At 37.8% G+C, this 21,241-nt stretch overlaps 1 protein-coding gene across 1 annotated transcript in view; it reads left to right on the top strand.

Annotated features, from left to right (window-relative positions):
• dok4 (docking protein 4) overlaps nucleotides 1-20,887 on the top strand; it is a 48,401-nt gene extending 27,514 nt beyond the window's left edge. The window contains exons 2-9 of the mRNA XM_056267318.1: nucleotides 4,776-5,071; nucleotides 12,307-12,414; nucleotides 12,888-13,002; nucleotides 13,235-13,354; nucleotides 14,430-14,619; nucleotides 15,064-15,202; nucleotides 16,113-16,230; nucleotides 19,757-20,887. Coding sequence (XP_056123293.1) covers nucleotides 5,006-5,071; nucleotides 12,307-12,414; nucleotides 12,888-13,002; nucleotides 13,235-13,354; nucleotides 14,430-14,619; nucleotides 15,064-15,202; nucleotides 16,113-16,230; nucleotides 19,757-19,899 — 999 coding nt within the window. The 5' untranslated portion in view covers nucleotides 4,776-5,005 and the 3' untranslated portion in view covers nucleotides 19,900-20,887. The remainder of the gene's footprint in view (nucleotides 1-4,775; nucleotides 5,072-12,306; nucleotides 12,415-12,887; nucleotides 13,003-13,234; nucleotides 13,355-14,429; nucleotides 14,620-15,063; nucleotides 15,203-16,112; nucleotides 16,231-19,756) is intronic.
• The last annotated feature ends 354 nt before the right edge of the window (nucleotides 20,888-21,241 follow it).

Here is a 21,241-nt window from a genome sequence, read left to right as displayed (position 1 = left end):
AACCATTTGTTTGAAATAGAAATCTTTTTTAACATTATAAATATCTCTTTACTGTCACTTTTTCACAATTTAATGTGTCTTTGCTGAATACAAGTATTCATTTCTTTAAAAAAAAAAACGTACTGACCCCAAACTTTTGAAGGGGTAATGTATGTAGTTAATGTTTAACTTAAAGCTGCAGTCCGTAGCTTTTTTTGGGTTAAAAATTATCCAAAATACATATTTGAGAAAATACATAACCAGCCAGTGTTCAAAACTCTCTGCTTGCCGTAGCTCGATTCAAAGCGGTAAGCTTGTAATAATGTTTTTAATTCCAGTGGTACTGGTGGATTTCCGCGGGAGTTTCGAGCATGTTTTTGCGTCATTACGTCACATCTGTAAACACAAAGAAGGAGTCTCGGTGAGGATGTTGGAGGTGGAGATTTATAGCCTTTTCTCACAGCACTTGATATAATTAAACGTATTAATTTGATTGCGGATCCAGAAAGGTTCAAACGACAATCACCAGTGACAACAGATTCACCCGCTGTAAAATGCAAAATACTTTGTTCGGACTTCGGAGTGGCTACAGAAAAAAAGAGACTGCAACCGGACCCATGCGAAAGCAAGGATAATATCGGAAGGACATTAAATGTAGTCACGCAATGCTGACGTTGTTAACATTAACAATTTGAGAACAAAGTATAATTTGCACAGTTTTGCGTGATATGATAAGCGATTTTTAGATTTAATCAGCGCGATTTACTGCAATGTCAGAACCAGAGCAAAAGTGGAATTAACTTACTTGTTCAGATGACATTTTCCGGTGAAAATTATTATGTTGGTCATACTTCCAAAAAGAATAATCTGTGATTCTGAATGACAGTATCCACACCGACGCGGTGACTGACAGCCTCACATCTCCTCAAACATTGGATTCATCCGCGCTGTGTCGTGTCGAAGTACAACTCACGTAAAGTTGATAATTCCGCGAATGACTGCAATTGCAGATTTCGAACAGAGATGGCGACAAAGAGGAAAACCTGCGGACTGCAGCTTTAATATTTAAATATTTCGAAGAAAATTATTTGAAATTGCTTGATTTCGAACATCCTATTGTATGTCATGTTTTTTTCCTTGGCCAATATCTTTGTTTGTTTGTTTTGTTTTTTGTTCTTTTTGCTGTGGTAGACTGAAAACCTTTGCATGCCTATTTACTCCACATTACCTTATACTTAACAATTCGGCATATTGCTCTTGGTTGAACATACCCATTCAGCATACAGCAGAAGGCTCTTAGCAGCTCTTATGTTAAATTGTTACTTTACGTGACGTGATGTGAAGGTAACCCATACTCTGAATTTGTCCTCTGCATTTAACCCATCCATGTTTGTGCACACACATTAGCAGCAGTGAGTAGTGAACACACACACCCGGAGGTGCCTTGCTCAGGGGCACCTCAGTCGTGGGTATTGAGGATGGAAGAGAGCGCTGTTCATTCATTCCCCCACCTACTTTTTCCTGCTGGTTTTGAGAATCGAATTCTGACTCTCTAACCATTAGGCCACGACTAAGATTGTATAACTCTGATTTGTTTCTTCCTGCTGAACAGTGGTAATCATGATACACTAAATCCAGACATTGTCACTGTGCTAAGAATGACTGTCATCAAAATGAATTTGAATGTAAATTCAAATTTAAGCATAGTGGTCTATCCTATGTATTCCGGGGCAATAAAGGTGACTGATGCTTATAAACTGTAAATCCAGTACAGATTTGCATTAAAACAACAGCATCATGTTCTTAAACTCTCCTTCTATCTAAGGGATTTGACTATTTATACGAAGGGGCTCACCTGACACTTAAGTCTTGATTTTTCAAGCTGTTGTGATTTGTTTTGAGCGTTCATTATGCTGTTTCATTGAGGTCCTCTCAAAACCATTTTTTTCATGGTTCATATCCTTTTTCAACTTTTCTTGTTCTCCCTTTTATCTTTATTTCTCCATTCACTCGTCTGACAAGGGCTTTTGAAGCTAGGCCATGAGAGCATATAATAATGCCATTATGATTCACTGATCTTCTACTGGAGCAAATGGCCCCTCCTTCCCTGAGCGAGCCACTTTTTAAAACCAACAGCGCCGACGACGATTAGCCTGGCTCTGTCCTGGCTAATGAGCTCCTTGTTAAAGTTTAATGTCTGTGTTCCACTGCAGTCAAGAATTTTAAGCGCCGGCTTCGACTCTCTTCTGGGGAAGTGTGCCACGTTGGGCTGTTGTTGGTGAGCATGCTGATGATGCTGTTAGTTTTACACTTACAAACATGTCCCAGTTCTTTGGCCTGAGGGCTGGAGCTTTGAGGATTATTATGAATGCTTAGAAACTTTTAATCTCAAACTGTGTGTTAAGCACACTATTCCTCTATTACTTGTTGTAAGTCAGTGATTCTTCTTTGTTGTTTTTTTTATAAATTGAGGGTTTGTAAAGACTTGCAAGATTGGATATGTGGGTAATATGTCTCAGTTTGATATTCTAAATGGACAGTTCACCCAAAAATGCAAATCCTGTCAATATTATGTTATTCCAAACCTGTATAACTTTGTCTCTTCTGGCGAACACAAAGATGATATTTTGAAGAATCTTTCAGCTCTTTGCTTGTACAGTGAAAGTCAATGGTGTCTAAACAACATGGCATCCCACTTACAGTTGTGGTCAGAATTATTGACACTCCAAAACACGTAGGCCATAATTATTGGCACCCTTTTATTAAATATTTTTTGCAACCTCCTTTTTCTCCTATAATGCCTGATGAGTTTGGAGAAGACATGACAAGAGATCAGAGACCATTTTTTCATACAGAATCTCTCCAGATCCTTCAGATTCCCAGTTCAGCCCAATCATTTTCTTTAGGGTTCAGGTCAGGGGACTAGGATGGTCATGGGAGAAGCTTCATTTTGTGCTCAGTGACACATTTTTGTTTATTTTGATGTTTGTTTTGGATCGTTGTCTCGATGAAAGATCCTACCACCGTCCATTATAAGATTTCTAGCAGAGGCCGTCAGGTTTAGATTTTTTATCTATTGGTATTTGCTAGAATCCATGATACCATTTATCTGAACAAGATGGCCAGGACCTCCAGCAAAAAAATAGGCCCACAACATTAAAGATCCAGCCGTATATTTAACCGTGGACATGGGCTACTTTTTATGCCTGTTTGCACCAAACCCATCTAGTGTGTTTGCTGCCAAAAAGCTCTCTTTTTTTTAGTTTCATCTGACCATAGAATCCGTTCCCGTTTGAAGTTCCAGTCGTGTCTGACAACTGAATATTATGCTGGCGTTTGTTTTTGGATGAGCGAGGAGGATTTTTCTTAAAATCCTCCCAAACTGCATGTGCTGATGTAGGGTTTGTTTTATATTTATTTATTTTATGCTTTCTGACCCCAAAACTCAACTAATTTCTGCAATTCTCCATCTGTGATCCTTGGAGAGTCTTTGGCTATACTCAAACTATCCTCCTCGCCGTGCATTAAGACAATATAGACACACGTCCTCTTCCAGGCAGATTTGTGACATCTTTAGTTGATTGGAACTTCTTAATTATTGCCCTGATGGTGGAAATTGGAATTTTCAATGCTTTAGCTATTTTCTTACAGCCACTTTCTATTTTGTGAAGCTCAACAATCTTTTGCTGCACTTCAGAACTATCTTCTTTGGTTTTACTCATTGTGATGGATGATTAAGGGAATTTGGCCTTTGGGTTTCCTCATATACTCCTGTGAAACAAGAAGTCATAGCCAATTTCTTGTTCCTAGTCACCCTGGTGTGCTAAGAAATCTCAATATTAATGGGAATATACTTCAGAGGTATTTTACTCATAAAAAATTCTAGGGGTGCGGACAACGTGTTCTGGAGAAAAAGATTTATTTCATAATGTGATTTTACCCCCACTTTCAATTCTTTCACAATGAAAGGTTAGATTTTTGCAAATTCTTTGAAGGAAAGATCAAAGTGATAAACAACCATCTTTGATCATATTTACCTGGGGTGCCAATAATTCTGACCACAACTATACTTTTATTTAATGCAAACAAAACACAGAGACATTTTTTTTTTATGTTTGGGTGAAATATCCCTTTAGGTATTGTCTAACCAGTTTCTAGTCTGCTACTCTGATATGTTTAATCTTTGTCATCCTCCTCAAAATGAAGCTTGAGCTTTTTAGTGCGGAAATAATGTTTGCAGTCAGAGTGCATTTTAATTTGGGCCATTATGGCATTTGAAGCAGCCGTCGGGTGGAAACATGTCATATACAACTTCAATGTTTATTTAACTCTCACTTTCTCAAGTTCAGCTATGAAATTTTCCAGTAGGCAACGATTAATCGCATCCAAAATAAAAGTTTGTGTTTACATAATATATGTGTGTGTAGTGTGTATAATTATTTTGTATATAAAAATGCACCCATATGCATAAATATGTATACATTTAAGAAATATTTGCATGTGTATATATATTTATACATAATTTGTTATATATAAATATTTTATATGTTAATAACACATTTTTCTTAAATATATACATGCATGTGTGTGTATTTATATATACAAAATAATTATACACAGTACACTCACATATATATTATGTAAACACAATCTTTTATTTTGGATGCGATTAATCGTTGCCCCAGATTTTGCGCAAATGAAGGTGTCTGACAAGTGAATAATCTTTTGCATGTCTGCACAAACATTCAGCATTCTTGTAAATGAATAAAATATGTGCCTTTTTTCTCATCTCTTAGTGATCATGCTGGAGTGAGGGGACACGAAAGATCTATATGATCTTTTGGATGTGAAGTTCCACAAGCTGCTGAGTAGACGAGATCAAGGAAGACTGGAAGACAAGCGAAGAAGTGAAGGAAGGAAGGACGGAAAGAAGGAAGGAAGGAGTTGGTTGGACTGGCTGAAGGGGGGGAAAGAAGGGCTGGATGCTAGCCTCTATTTATTCTAGAAGTTCCCAGGTTCCTCAGAGATGGCCTCCAACTTCAATGACATTGTCAAGCAGGGCTATGTCCGCATGCGGAGCAGGAAACTGGGGGTGAGTAGTAGCTTTTAGTGCACTTGATCTTGATTTTTTTTTTTTTTTTTTACTTGTCTTTTCAGGTCAAATTAATTTGATTAATTTAATGTTCTATTCATTATTTTTTAATGAGTTTTCTTGTTTTAGTTTTAATAATCATTTTAGTTAAAAAACATATATTTGGATTTGAAACAATTTCAATGAATACAAAGAAAATAATACAAAGTAATACAATAATACAAAGTAATACTTTGAATTAAACATTACATTTTGAAGTTGAAAGACTGATATAATATTTTGTTGTAAAATGTACTCCAATAATCTTTTTGTTTTATTCACAACAATATTTTTTTTTAGTGTAGCGTTCAGATTTTAGTGGTATAAAATTTCTCAGCACAGTCCCTATTGCTATCTTGTAGTGAATTAGCTTATTATTATCTTATAGCGTATTATTATTATTATTATGCCATGTAGAAAATATTATTTTATAGTTTAAGTTTTTCACAATTATGATGTTAGTTTTATTTTATTTTTTAATTTATTTTTGTTTTAAATAATTTCCTGTGTTTGTTTTAATTTCCGTTAATAATTATGCTGGAGCCAAACATCATATATCAGTTTGTGTGTTGGTCAGCATTTGCTTTAATGGTGTGTGATAGGCAAGGTAATGAAAGCATTGCCGCACCAAAATGTCCAAGTATTGTTTATCGTTTCATCCAGATCAATTTAGACGTCTTGCACAAAATATTGGCTCAGTTTTACTGGATAATTATATGTTTTTGAAGAGATTGAGCAAATGATTCCCTTGGAATAGGCTTGTGAACCAATAATGCTGCAGGACGCAGGGGGACTACATTCATACTACTAACTTAGCCTCATCTCTGGCCTGGAGACCTCATTACAGCTTTACAATCTTCCGCTGACAGGAGCTTCAGCCTTACAGGGTCTGAGAGCATCTCCTCTGCTGTCCCAGTTAGTTACACTTACATAAGTTTTTTTTTTTTTTTTTTGCCTCTGGAAAAATCTCATTCTTTCTTCATTTTCTTTTTGTCATTTTACTTGTCATTTTTCATTAGTATTTCATTCTGTTTGTCTCTTGCTTTATTTCCATTACAATCACTTTCCATTACGAGTTTTCCTGCTCTGCATATGCTTTTATGATTACAAGCATATGTTTTTAAACTATTTCACTGCTGAAATCAATCTGGATGAATCGCATTGATGTTTCAGAAGGTCTAAGAAGACCAGCATTACCGTGTCTAGTAACTTTCTGAGTGCCTCTCGAGCTCATGCACGGGTCGATGGCTGAATTATATAGTCAGCAGGATTGTGGTTATCGTGGCAGCAGTGGGGTTGTGACACATGGTCCCCCTGGGGAACGCAGTGCTAAATAATCTAAGAGAGGAGTTTATATTTTACAATTTCCTTCTCTTTTTTTTTTTTTGGTACCCTTTATTTCTCCTCTCCCTTCATTCTCTCTTTTATTTCTCTTTCTTCTTGTTCCTTTTGCACATAAACATCTTGTATCTGCATCTATGCTTTTCTTTGTCTCTCCTTTTTGCTTTCCTGTGCTGCGCAAACTCAAAACGGGCACCGTTCCTCCATCATTGTTTAACAAATGGCTTCCCTAATTGTAAGTTAATTTCCTTCGTCTATTTAATATTATGCTAGTGCACGTAATGCAAGCACAATATCGTAAATCCCCGCTTATGCACAGCTAATACTATTTACATCCATGCTGCTGCCTCTGCTCTGATTTGGCAGCAGCAGTGAGTGTGTGGCGGCATTTGCATTTGTGTCTGAGCTGTGACAAAGCCCTCTCTCTCTCTCTCTCTCTCTCTCTCTCTCTCTCTCTCTCTCTCTCTCTCACACACACACACACACACACACACACACACACACACACACACACACACACACACACACACACACACACACACTGGCTGTAGAGGAACTAACATCCACAGATTGGAGGAAAGATTGTGTTTTAATCCATTATCATTGGCAAAAAGCTCCCACATTACAGCATTTTCATCATATTGTCCATCTGAGAGTAGTATTGAATGCGGGTGGTAATAAAGCCTTTGACCACCCAGGTTTATTTAGTCATTACCATGTTTGTTATAGAAGAGGATTGTTTAGCGATTTGACTTTGGTTGTAACTTTCTGTAAGACCTGGAACTTACTGACTGATCCCTCTGGATTCTGTAAACACATGCATTAGTGAACACATGCACACACTGTAAAAAAAAAGTTGCTGCCTTAAATTTTTAAGTACAATCTACTTGGATGTTTAATTCATTTCAACTTAAATTACATTAAACTGAGTTTAAAAAATGAGTTGAATCTTGTATAACTTATAAAAAAAGTTTAAAATTGCTTAACTTATTTGGATGAGTTAAAGCAATGTAAAAGCATGTTGTCAACTTATTGATCATATCATTTTTACAGTGCATTGTAAGTCATACAGTATTTCAATAAATAAAAAAATAATTTACAGTCTTGGTGGTTTAGTGTGGTGAAATTTAATAACCATCATTGATGATATTAATGAGAACATCACTAGAGGACTGAAAAGAAATTTTGTAAAGACAATTGAAATTTTTGTATATTTATAGTTTTGTATAGTTTCCACACACAAAAAAGTTAAGCAGCACAACTGTTTTTAACATTGGTAATAATAAGAAATGTTTCTTGGATCATGTGACACTGAAGACTGATGTAATAATGCTAAAAAATTCAGCTTTGATCACAGGAATAAATTACATTCTAAAATATATTAAAATATGAAAGTCATTTTAAATTGTAATAATATATTTCACAACATTACTGGTTTTTTTTTTTGTATTTTTAATTAAATGAATGCAGCCTTGGTCAGCATAAGAACTAAATAATGTACTAAATTAAGTGCATATACGTTTAATAATGAAAAAATGTCACTGTTTGAAATGTATACCTTGAATGCAATGTACACCTTAGTCGCTTTACATGTTGCCATAAAGCAGCTTGGTGAGTCTCGTCAGCCTTTCATCACACTGTTCCAGACCACTGTCTCAATGTCCCTTCCCCCTCCCTTCCTTCTTCACCTCCCTCGCCAAACTCCCTGTGCACCTCTAGGGATGCTAATTAGCCAGACTATATACCTCTCTATCTCTCCCTCCCCTTTTTACTGTCTATCTCTACGGCCCACTTAGGGACCAAGAACCCCAATCAGACTAATCAGAGGTCTGTTTAGCATTCTGCTCGGGTATCGGCAGCCCAGGACCGCCGGCCTCACTGCCATGCTGGAATTACCCTAATTGCTCCTCAGCCACTGCCAGCTCTTTTGAGTGCGTTTGCAATCGTAAACGGCCCAACACCAGGCATCACAATTATGAAACAACCCCAGACATTAGATGGGGAGAGGGTGTTGGTCGATGCAGGTGACAAAGACCAAAAATCAAATGGACATGCATTGCAATAGCGCGCTTAGCCCTTCTTTTTTTGTTATCCACCTCTGAGGGGAAAAGCCCAGATCTGAAGCTACTGTGACGCAAACAGACAGGACCTGAATTTTAGGATAGTTTCAGAAAATCCCCAACAGGTTTCAATGGACACAGCCATTTTAAATGTAGTCTTGCCTGAGAGGAAGTGGTTTAATTTTAGCTTTATGCGTAGCAGCAACTGTTGTTAAAATAGTGTCATTATTCCTTTGACTATCCTAGGATGCCAAGCTGAGTTTTGTCAGATCTCAGAGGAAAAGCAGATGAGAGATGAACAGCTGACAAAAATGCATAAATGGATTCATACCAAGGGCAAACAGCCTCATTAGTCATTATAGGCTTATTATCCTATGAAATGTTGGCACATTCTGCCTCTGTTTTATCTCTGCTTCTTCCTTCCAATAAATAAGCCTTTCACTGTTTCAGTTTAAACGTTGAATTCTCCCTCTGCCTCCATACGCTGTTATTGTGTCCTTCATTCTATTTCTCCTGCCTCTTCTCTTATTAAGACCTGCAGTAAGCACTTGAGATATGTGTTGTGTATTCCTCCATGCATTATTCCCCCATGTTTTTAACACATTTGCTTTGACTGCCATGACAATTTATTCTCCATGTAGAGGTTTAAGGGTTAAAGCAAGACAATATGAGGTTAACTGTGCATGTTAATACAGAGTACATTTGCAGTGTGAGAAGACTGACCCTGAAACAAAATTAGCTTGGTTACCATGGTTTCTTCCAAAAATAAGAAAGAAGCTCAATTATGCTGTAAGCCATATAGTAATTGAGAAAAATAACATTCAAAATCACACTGTTGTTGTAGCCTTGCCAATATTCAGTACTGTGGTATAATTGCGAGTGAGATCATTGCTTTCACACAGCAGCTAAAAGCAATAAATTAATATTAATGATCTGACATTTCAGACACAGTTTGGCCATTTCATTAATGTTTGCTCTGGAAAAATGGATAAAAAAACAAACAAACAAAAAACAAAGCAGGGTTGGAATTGGAATTGCAATAGCATGCAGCAAACGCAAACAAGTGGAGTCAAGCTGCTGCTACACTGCCGTTCAAAAGTTTTAATGTTTTTGAAGGAAGTCTGTTAAGCTCTCCATGTATTTGATCAACAATACAGTAAAAACAGTAATATTGTGAACTATTACAATTTAAATGTTCTATTTTCATATATTGTAAAATGTCATTTATTCCTGTGATGACGAAGCTGAATTTTCAGCATCATTACTCCAGTCTTCAGTGTTACATGATTTTTCAGAAATCATTCTAATATGCGGATTTGCTGCTCAAGAAACATTTATTATTATCAATGCTGAAAACAGTTGTGCTGCTTAATACTTTTGTGGAAACCGTGATACAATGTTTTTTTAGGATTCTTTGCTCAGAAGTGACAGTAAAGACATTTATAATGTTGCAAAAGATTTAATTCTCAAAAATTAATGTTCTTTTGAACTTCCTATTCATCAATTTAACACATCCTTGCTAAATAAAAGTATTAATTCCTTCAAAAACAATTCATACTAACGTTTGAACAGTAGGATCTCCTTCAAACAGTATAAAAAACTACTTTCATTCATTTCAATTTCTTTTTGCTGACAGTGGTGGCTATAATACTAAGTTAATTGTAGTCCTTTTTACACGTTACCATGATACCTTTTTTGTTTTTAAATGTGAGTGACACCAGGACGGATCGTATTTGGTTTGTGTGTGTATAAGCCTCTGCGTTTGTGTATAATTGTTGTGTGGACAGATATACAAACAGCAAAGCAGCAGTGAGAAAGAGCATGTCTCACCCACACACACACACTCGGTCGCTCTCCGCCGATGCTGTTGCTCAGTCTGTTTACAGAGGATTAGTGGAACCTCAGGGGACAATATGATGCAAACAAGGGATCAATCTTTTACCTACTGTGAATGGAAAACCATGCAGCAAACTTTCTCCATTTTTCCATAAGATGTGTCCAAGCATTCGAGTGGCAATAACATTAAGGTCAGCAGCTTAGATGACAAAAACAAAAGCTCATCAGCTCAGTTCAGATTTCTATTAATCATCTCGGCAGGAAGTTGGACACGCTGTAAGATGCATGAAACTTCATACGGTAAGACTCCAAATCACCTATTTATATGTTCATTAATGGACAGTAGGGTTAAAAGCATGTGGACTCGGTTGTTAAGCCTATGTTGTATTTGAGGGGCAATGCAGGCCTTTCATTATACAAGCTTGATGACTAATGCAATGTTTATGACTGTGTGAGTCAGAATGTAACTTCATTTAAAAACAGTCTAAACACCAGGGAATTTGATCAGAGTCTAAACACGTTGACTTTAATTCGCTCGTAAGGGTTACTGAGGCAAAAGCGACAAATAATTCCCCCGTAAAGAATAACATTTTTCCTGGTTAACTCAATTCAGTTCAAATGTTATAGTTTCTCTCTTGCCATCCTTGTCATCTTCCGACGCTTAAAACGCAAAGGAAAGTGCATGAAGCTGAACTGCTTTTTCTCAGGAAGCTTATTCTGTACATCAGGCTGTTCTGACAAAGGATTGTAATGGTTGTTGAATAGATGATAAAGAAATAATATTGCTCAGAAACAATTTCCAGTAGATTGCGGTAAGATGGGTGTATACGTGATGACCTGTGATGATGATAGAGAACGGAACTGGCCTTGGGATAGCTGGAGCACTTGCCTAAATGGACTGGGGTTACCGTGGCAACTGTAGGATTTGTCATTGAAGGACATCAGAGGTATAAACAGAAAATAGCTTTTATGGCAGGAGGTCGATCGAGGGAGAGAGAGTGTTTACAAAAGATAAAGACAGATCACATCTGGTGTGGGTTTAATTAGGAGCTTTCATATTGTACAAACAACACATTTGTCTAGCAGAATAACTTGGTTTAGCTTTGGAATGAAATGTTCTTCTAAGCCAGTATTTTTTTTTTTTTTTACCCGTATATTTGTAATGAAGCGCAGGTCTTTGTCCCACACACAGCATGCCATCATACTGTACATTACCCAGTTTCTCAGTGTAACCACCTGACACAAAAATGACAAATCCCATTGTGATTTTCAGTGCTCAAATGTTTGTTTTACTTTACTTTTATACTTTTATTTGCAAGGTGGCATTTAAATGTTTCAAAATTGACAGTAAAACATGTATAATGTAAATTGCGAAAGATTTCGATGTCATAGCTATGCTTATGAACTTTCTATTCAACAAAGAATCCTGAAATGATCAGAGTTTAAGCAGCACAGCTGTTTCAGTTTAAAATAATAAGAAATGTTTCTTGAGCATCAAAGCAGTACATTAGAATGATTTCTGAATGATCATGTGACATTGAAGACTGGAGAAAATGTTGCTGAAAATTCAGCTTTGCCATCACAGAAATAAATTACATTTTATAATAGAGTAAAATAAAATATTTTGTATTGTTTTGATCAAATAAATGCAACCTTGGTGAGTGGTATAAGAGAAATAAAAAAAAACACCCTGAACTTTTGAACAATAGTGTATCTGTATCAGTCAATATTGATATTTTACAATATTTTTACATTTAGATTGCATTTAGAACACTCTGAGAGTTCATCAGCCAAAATATCAATATATTTTATACCACGCTGCATTTTTATTTTAAAAGTCCCTTAACACTGAAATCATTGATTTACTCACTAAGGCCAATTTCTACTTTCTTTCTTTAGCACATGGTGTCGTTAGTGTTATTTTTGGACCTCATGTGGTGATGTGCATGCGTGTTTCAGATCTATCGGCGCTGCTGGCTGGTGTTTAAGAAGTCGTCCAGTAAAGGACCTCGTAGACTGGAAAAATACCCTGATGAGAAGTCAGCCTACATCAGAGCCTGTCCTAAGGTATACTTCTCACTGCAACAGTTCAGTTAAGGTCTAATCTAAGCTGTGAAAATGTCACGGGACATATGAAAGATTCGAGGAAAACATTCAAGTGTCACTTTAGTTCTCCAATTATACTAACAGCCACGTAGAGTGCATTCATACTGCGAGGGCTGGCTGGCAAGATTACGAGACAGGCAGTGTGTAAACAGATACATTTTTGAATAAAAGTATCTACGCGCAAAGACTCTCACGAATTGCTCTAACTTTGCTGACTCACGGTCCTCTGGTTTCTGTGTGTTTATCGGTCTCATTTTACCTTTCTTGACTGCACTCTGCTGCTCCCACAACCCGCTATAGACCGTGAAAGATAAATTAGATGATTAAGAGACCGCAAGTGCCTTTCCAAATGATGCGAATGAAGTTTGTCTGAATAACTAGGCTCTGTCAGTACTTCTGAGTTTGCATCGGTTGCCTTTTCTATGTTCACACAGGTGACAGAGATTAGTAATGTGAAGAACATCACAAGATTGCCTCGTGACACGAAGCGGCAAGCTGTGGCCATCGTCTTTACAGACGACACCTCTCGAACCTTCACCTGTGAATCAGGTACATCATCTTCAACTAAGGCTTGTTGTGTTGCTGCAGCAGCTGATGATGATGGGGGGAAGCTCTCATTCTTGACATTAACATGGCATTAGCAGTCTATACAGTCTGATGATGTGCTGCTCTCAGGCACATTGACATACTGCATCTCCGAGTGTATGTTTTATTCATTGAACATATTCATTGAAAGAACATGTTCATTCATCGACATCATTGAATCTTTCTGTTCTCCCAGAGCTGGAGGCTGAAGAGTGGTTTAAAACCTTGTCTATTGAGTGCCTGGGGACACGTCTTAATGACATCAGTCTTGGAGAACCAGACCTCCTTGCTGCTGGAGTTCAGTGTGAACACACAGGTAAGAGACTAAAACCATTTTCCATTTATTGTTTACCTAGCTGGATCCATGTAGCTTTTTTTGCTACAGGAATCCAATATGGCCTCAGATTTGTGGTCTACTTTAGTGACAACATGGTAGCACTTAGTTTAATCTACACTGTCAAAAAGTGTCCTGTTAAATTTACGGTATTGATGGCATATTGATGCCTGTGTATTTTACTACTTGAAACAATATATTTCAATATACAACAGTTAGTTCTGGTCCTTGAATCTGATTGGTTAAGAAGTCTTCCAGGAGTGCTGATATATCACTAGTATTCAGCAATGGGACTGTTCATCATTTGTCATTCCTGCGGTCTAGACAGGCAGCGTTTCTCTCAGCGAGCGGCAATGACGGAGGGAAAAAAAAGCCACAATAATTCTGAGAAATACTACTATTGTTTAGTCACGGATTGTAGTTTTAAGAGTTTTTCAGGTGAGAATGTTGTTGTTTAAACCTCAAATCTCTGGTTTATTTATAAAGATGGCGCCAATTTGAAAATGTGCAACAAGGTTTTCGGAGTTGTGAGGTCCGGGCGCGGGCACCGGGCACTGCAGTCAGCACTCGTGAGAACAGCCTGATTTTCTGCAAGTCCTTCTGACATTTGCCGCTGGCTTTGTTGTCTCTGTAGTGGTTCAACATGAGATTTAATTTGTTCTGTGTTTATTTAAAGTGCAATCTTTGGTCAATCTAATGTATATTTCTGATAACAAAAATCAGAAGAAACTCGATTATTAACTATAAACTAGATTAGAATCATATGTGGTGTCAGGGACTTCTGGGAATGTCTACTGGTTTCCATCATGAATTGTACGGTAATTCATAATTTTGTATCATGCAAAAACAAAAATTTGACAGTTTACAGTAAATTTTATGCAATATTAAACCATTTACTGTTTTCTTTTACCATATATGGTAAGGTAACTTACAGATAACCAGTTAACAGCCTTTTTCAGTTTTCATTTTTTTTCAGTAAGAATTACAAAAACATTTACAGCATAGGAACCAAACTATTAACCTTCTTCACTATCAGTCTCGTTGTTTTTTCTTACAGAGCGCTTCAACGTGTTCCTGTTACCCTGCCCTAATCTTGACATCTACGGAGAGTGTATGATGCAGATCACGCATGAAAACATCTACCTGTGGGATATTCACAACCCTCGCACCAAGCTAGTAACCTGGCCGCTTTGCTCTCTGCGGCGCTACGGACGGGATGCTACACGCTTCACCTTCGAGGCTGGCAGGTAAAACCTGTTTAAGATATCATCAAAATTTAAAGCCAATAACAAGTACCATTCACAGGAACTTGTGAAATTTGTAATGTGTACTTCACTTTGGTGTGGTCATGTATATGTAGGAGAAACATGGAAGCAGAGGAGGGAGCCATTGAACTGTGGACCTCCTAAAAGGATTTATTGAGTGGATTACAAGGAGTTCAATGGCAGATTAGGTGTTCTTATCTCTCTCACTGCTTTGATCAAATAATAAAAGAAGATTCGCATCGCCAGCTGGATGCCCTTTGAGAGAGTTTTAGAGAGAAGTTGAGTCTGGTGTAACACTGACCCCTAGTGGCTATTTTACTGTAACACACAAAGCATGTGTAGTGCACAGTAAATGATATTTCTTTGCAGTACATCACTTTTGCATTGCTTGATTGTGTGTTACTATCTTGTTTGATTTTGTGTCAGGATGTGTGACAGCGGGGAGGGCCTGTACACTTTCCAGACACGAGAAGGAGAGCAAATCTACCAAAGGGTTCATTCTTCCACTCTAGCTATAGCTGAGCAGCATAAGAGGGTCCTTATGGAAATGGAAAAAAACAGCAAGGTAATGAAAGCATACAGTGGGTCCAAAAGTCTCAGACTAGATTAAAAATCTTAGTTTGAAAATCTGATTTAAAAAGGAAAATAGAAAGTGCTGACACTTTAAAACCAAGACACATTTAAAAAAGAAAATAGTCTGCACTGTTTCTAGGTCACTATAAACAATTTTTGACATTAACCTTTCTCATTAACCTTGTGAATGTCTTTGTACAAAAAGCATTCTTTGAAACAGCAGTCTCAAATAAATTATATACACTGCTGTTCATATTTATTTATACCGTTCATTTATTTGATCAAAAATACAGTAAAAACAGAAATATTCTGAAATATTATTACAATTAAAAATCATTTACAGCATCATTACTCCAGTCTTCAGTGTCACATGATCCTTCAGAAATCATTCTAATATGCTGATTTGGTGATCAATAAACTTTTATTATTATCATCAATGTTGTAAACAATTGTGCTGCTTAATATATTAGTGGAAACTGATACCCTTTTTTCCGGATTCTTTGATGAATAGAAAGTTTAAAAAAAAAAAACGAATTTATTTGAAATACAAATTACTTGTAACAAAGTGTGTCTTTACTGTCTCTTTTTGATCAAATTAATACATTTGTGTTGAATAAAAAATTTAATTTTGAAAGGTAGAGTAATTTGTAATGACTGTTTATGCTAGCTAAATAAAAGCATCATCACTAGAGGTCTCAGACACCACTGTAGTTATATGCCCCCACACACACACACACACACACACACACACATACACAGTGCTTATTAAAACAAGACTGGAGAGATTGCAGTGCAAATAATCTGATTTTATTCCTGTTATAGAACATCAGAACTAATGCCATACTTTGTGTTATAATCAACCTAATTGAAATTCTCTTCTCTCCTCTCACATCTGTCCCCAGCTTTTATCTAAGGGTTCAGAGGGGACATCCTACCCCTGCACACCGACAGCAATCTTACCACGAAGTGCTTTCTGGCACCACATCACCGGATCTCAGGCTGGGGTGGACTCTGCCAACGGTGAGATTGAATCGCATGCATAAGTGTGATGTATTTGTTTCACCAGCCATAATAATAGTCTGCCAGAAGTATTGTTGTTTGCAAAGAGCGCTCCTAGAACATGTCTCGAGAAAAACAATTTAATTCAAATTTATTTGTGTAACGCTTTTCACAATACATATCCTTTCAAAGCAGCTGTACAGAAAATGCATGTCTACATTACAATTTAGAGTGATCTGTTATCAATAAGAGAATTCTTTCAAAAACATATTTGATTTAAAAAAAAAGGTTCCTTGTGTTAAGTCAAGTCAAGTCACCTTTATTTATATAGCGCTTTTTACAATACAGATTGTATCAAAGCAGCTTCACAGTGATAACATGAAAATAATACAACAAAGTTTGTTTCTAGAAGAAAATTGCGTCATCGTCCACCTTAAGGCAGATCAATAATATAGTTGAATATTAAATGTCCCCAACTAAGCAAGCCACAAAAAAAAAAAGGCAAGCAACCAAAACTCCGTCAGGTGACAGAATGGAGAAAAAAACCTTGGGAGAACCCAGGCTCAGTCGGGGGCCAGTTCTTCTCTGGCCAACGAGCAAACAGTGTATGATTGTGATCCAGGCAGCATTACAGGTCAGAAGTCAGATTGGATCAGAACATTCCCGAATATTAATCCAGTTCCATCTGGTTGGAAGTCGGAGTCATCACGCCGGTATGGAGACGAGTTTGTTGAGGATCAGTGCCGATGGCCGTCGTGTCGATGAGGCCTTCACAGGGCTGATTAGGCTGGCACTTCAGGGATGCGTCATGGATGGGTCCAGGAGGTGCAGGTCCACCATCTGATCTGGATCCGGCTGGGATCCGGCTGACTTCAGTAAACAGGGAAGGGACTGGTTGACACTTCAGGACTGCGTTGTGATCGTGTCTAGGCGCAGGTCCTGCATCAGATCTGGATCCGGCGGACTGCGGTAAACCTCGGATAAACAGAGAGACTAATATTAGCGTAGACGCCATCCTTCTTATGATGTAACAAGTACATCAGGATTTGTGGGGAGTGTTCCCGGTTCCAGCTGATCTAAACTATGCAGCCTAAATTGAATTATAGAAGTCTATAATGTGTTATGTGTATGCTAGGCCAAAGAGATGTGTATTTAGTCTAGATTTGAACTGACAGAGTGTGTCTGCTTCCCGAACAATGTTAGGAAGATTGTTCCAAATAGGAAAAGGATCTACCGCCAGCAGTCGATTTTGATATTCTAGGTATTACCAACTTGCAACTGGAATTTTGAGATTGCAGTAGACGTGAAGTACTATAATGCGTTAAGAGCTCCCTCAAGTACTGGGGAGCTAAACCATTTAGTGCTTTGTAAGTGATCAGCAGTATTTTCAAATTTATACGATGTTTAATAGGGAGCCAATGCAGTGTTGACAGAACTGAGCTAATATGGTCATACTTCCTGGTTCTGGTAAGAACTCTAGCTGCTGCATTTTGGACCAGCTGTAGTTTGTTTATTAAGCGTGCAGGGCAACCACCCATAATAGCATTACAATAATCTAGCCTTGATGTCATGAACACATGAACTAATTGTTCTGCATTTTTCATTGAGAGCATATGACGCAATTTAGATATATTTTAAGATGAAACAATGCGGTTTTACAGATGCTAGACACGTGACTTTCAAATGAAAGGTTGGTATCAAAGAGCACACCCAGGTTCCTAACCGACGACGAAGACTTGACAGAGCAGCCTTCAAGTGTTAGACAGTATTCTAGGTTATTACGTGAGGAAGTTTTTTGTCCAATAATTAGAATCTCTGTTTTTTCAGAATTAAGTAGTAGGAAGTTGCTAGTCATCCAGTTTTTTATATCAGCTATGCATTCCGTTAATTTTGTGAATTGGTAAGTTTCATCAGGGTGTGAAGAAATATAGAGCTGCGTATCATCAGCATAACAGTGAAAACTAATGCCACGCATTAAACTTTAGTTTACAAAGACGTGAAACTCACCGAGTGGTCTGGGGTGTTCACTGATATGCTCACACAAAAAACGCTGCAAAAGATGCTTTCCAACAGGTTTTATCGTAGTTTTTGTCCAAGTCAAGTCAATGGAGTATATGGGCCAGCAGCATGTGTCCAAATTTCAATCTTAACCATTCTATTTCATCAGAAACGATCTTAAAACAGGGCTTTAAGTGTAAAATACCGAACTTGTCCTTAAGGAAGAGGATCTTTGACCTCTGGAAGCATCTCTTTCATTAGCTTAGTTGGTATAGGGTTTATTATACATTGATTTAGATGATTTAACGAGTTAAAATAATTCTTCCTCTCCTATAGTAATGAATGAATCGAATTTTTCCTTAGGGAGACTACAATGCACTCCCGGATGCGATACTGTAGTAGACAGTTGCATAGTTATAATTTTCTCCCTGATATTATCAATCTTATAAGTGAGGAAGTTCATCAAGTCATTACTGCTGTGCTGCTTGGAAACTTCTGGGCTTGAAGCTTTCTTTTTCGTTAGTTTAGCCACTGTTTCAAATAAATACCTAAGGTTTTGTTTATTTTCTTCTAATAGGGTTGAAAAATAAGCAGATCTAGCTGCTTTTAAGGCCTCTCTATATGCAATCGAGCTCTCTTTCCATGAAATGCGAAATACTTCTAGTTTTGTTTTCTTCCAGTTGGGCTCCATTTTTCTGGCTGTTGGACTATTTTCTTTAATCTTCTTTAAACGCAACGGAGCAACTGTGTCTAAAGTACTGGAAGAGAGAGAGTTAAAAGTTTCTGTCGCAATATCGAGTTCTTTTAAGCTATCTAGGATGCTGAGATGATGAAACTGATCAGGAAGATTATTAATAAAGCAATCTTTAGTGGCAAAATTGATAGGTCTAACATATTTGTAACACGGAGTCGGCTTTGCAGCCTTGGCTAAATGAAGTTTACACAAGACTATATAATGATCTGAGATGTCATCGCTCTGTTGCAGAATTTCAACGGTATCAACATTGATTCCGTGTGATAATATTAGATCTAGAGTATGATTACGACAATGAGTAGGTCCTGACACGTGTTGTCTAACTCCAATAGAGTTAGAATATCTTTAAAGGCAAATCCCAATGCATTTTTTTCGTTATCTACATGTATATTAAAATCACCAACAATTAGGACTTTATCTGCAGCGATAATAACTCTGATAGAAAGTCACCAAATTCTTTGATAAAGTCTGTATGGTGCCCTGGTGGCCTGTATACAGTAGCCAGCACAAATCTCAAATGTGATTTATCATTTACACTATATATTGTTACATTAAGCACCAACACTTCAAAAGAATTATACTTGAAACTAGATTTCTTAGTAATTCTGAAAATATTACTATAAATTACAGTTAGAATCACATCTGATGATTGTTATAATGGTTGGTGTTATTAAAAGTGAAAATCATTGTAATAACCCATAAATCACTTTATTTTCTGTGTAAAGCAGCTGCATTAGCATGCATGGCTTTTGTGCTATTTAGACCATCCTGTTAACACTTCTCATCTTCATTCAGGTGACATCTATGGTGATACCCAACCAGGAGTGGACACTGACCTCTTCTCTAAACGCCTTCCTCCAGAACGACATTCGACCCTTCCTGTGGGGCACGGCTGCCCCCAACCCCCGACGCACTACCCCACGTACCCCAGCGAGTGAGCGGCTTAGCAGTGAAACCTTCCAGTTTTTCACCTCTTGACCTCCCTCCACACTGCACTCTGCCCTAAGTTTTTCCATCAGCTCTTCCTCAGCAGGGGAAGATCCATGCTGCCATGCTGCCTCAGTTCCCCCTGAGCCTGCCAGCGACGCTGAGGGCACTTACTGTGGAAAGAGGGAAACGCACTGTGAAGCTTGAAGTGCTTCGATTGGAGCAGGGCCCACAGACCCTTGAAACTGACACGGGAGATGCAAAACAATGTTGGAACTGGCTCAGTCGCCTTCACAGTGCAATATGGTCACTCATGCTGGGTTTCTGTGGGAGTAGAGACTATACTGTAGGTTCTTAATACTTCTCAGCAGTATTTCTTATTCTAACTCTAATCTCATGCACGCTCTTCAACCCTATGCATGTCCCCCAAGGTAAACGGCTTAGCTACGATGGAGTTTCTTAGACATCTGTAGAAGCCCCTACACACTAAGAAACCCCAGTGGAAGGGCCTTCAGAGTTTCAGCTTAAACACTTCTGGTCTATGGTATAAGTAATCGAAAGCGTGTTTTGATCAGATGCTTTAATCATAATTTGATTGGCATGTCTGTAAGACTAGCGCAGAAGACTCTGAGGAACCGGGAGCACTTTCTGAAAGGGGCATTTTGTATGGTCGTGCATTTTGTTTCTCCTCTTCCCTTACTTTAAAGTGACTAAAATGGACAGTTATAATGTACAAAACTGTCTCTGCCATTTGGACGGAAGTGAGAGTTAGTACTCACTCGCTCGCGTGCTATGTGTTCATTTCAGAGACTGGTCCACCGTTTTATCTGGAAGTTTTCATGAGGGTCAGAGATCCAAGTACAGAGGGAAACAAAGGTTATGAATATACCCCGCTGAGGTGGTCGAATGAATTATTTATTTATTTATTGAAGTTTACCAACAAAGCACAAGACAAATTGCAGTGTATAGTAGTAGGTTTTCTTTAGCAGCTCAGCAGTTCTGTATGTAAAAGGGTTTATACTAGCACTGAGATCTTCAACACAAGGTGGTAGGCCTCACACAAGACATGTTTCTTGCTTTCCATGCTTGTCAACTATTTCCAGTCATTTCCATGAAATTCGTGAAAGGTGCCATAATTCTCATGCTGTAATTCTCAATTTAAGACCCTCTATGTTGGAGCTGTGGATTATCAGTTAGCACACATTCATAATGAACTGGGATGCTAATGCAGGCAACTGGAGTTTGATCAAGCTGATCGACCAGCATGGTGAAGCTGGTTAACCAAGTCTTGCTGTTGTTTAAGCAGCGTGGTGGGAACACCAGCATGCTATTCTGGCCATTTCACTATCATTC

The sequence above is a fragment of the Rhinichthys klamathensis genome, unplaced genomic scaffold (genome assembly GCF_029890125.1).
Source record: "Rhinichthys klamathensis goyatoka isolate OS25496 unplaced genomic scaffold, OSU_Roscu_1.1 h1tg000258l_1, whole genome shotgun sequence".
NCBI lineage: Eukaryota > Metazoa > Chordata > Actinopteri > Cypriniformes > Leuciscidae > Rhinichthys > Rhinichthys klamathensis.
This window is presented reverse-complemented; position numbering and strand designations above follow the sequence as displayed.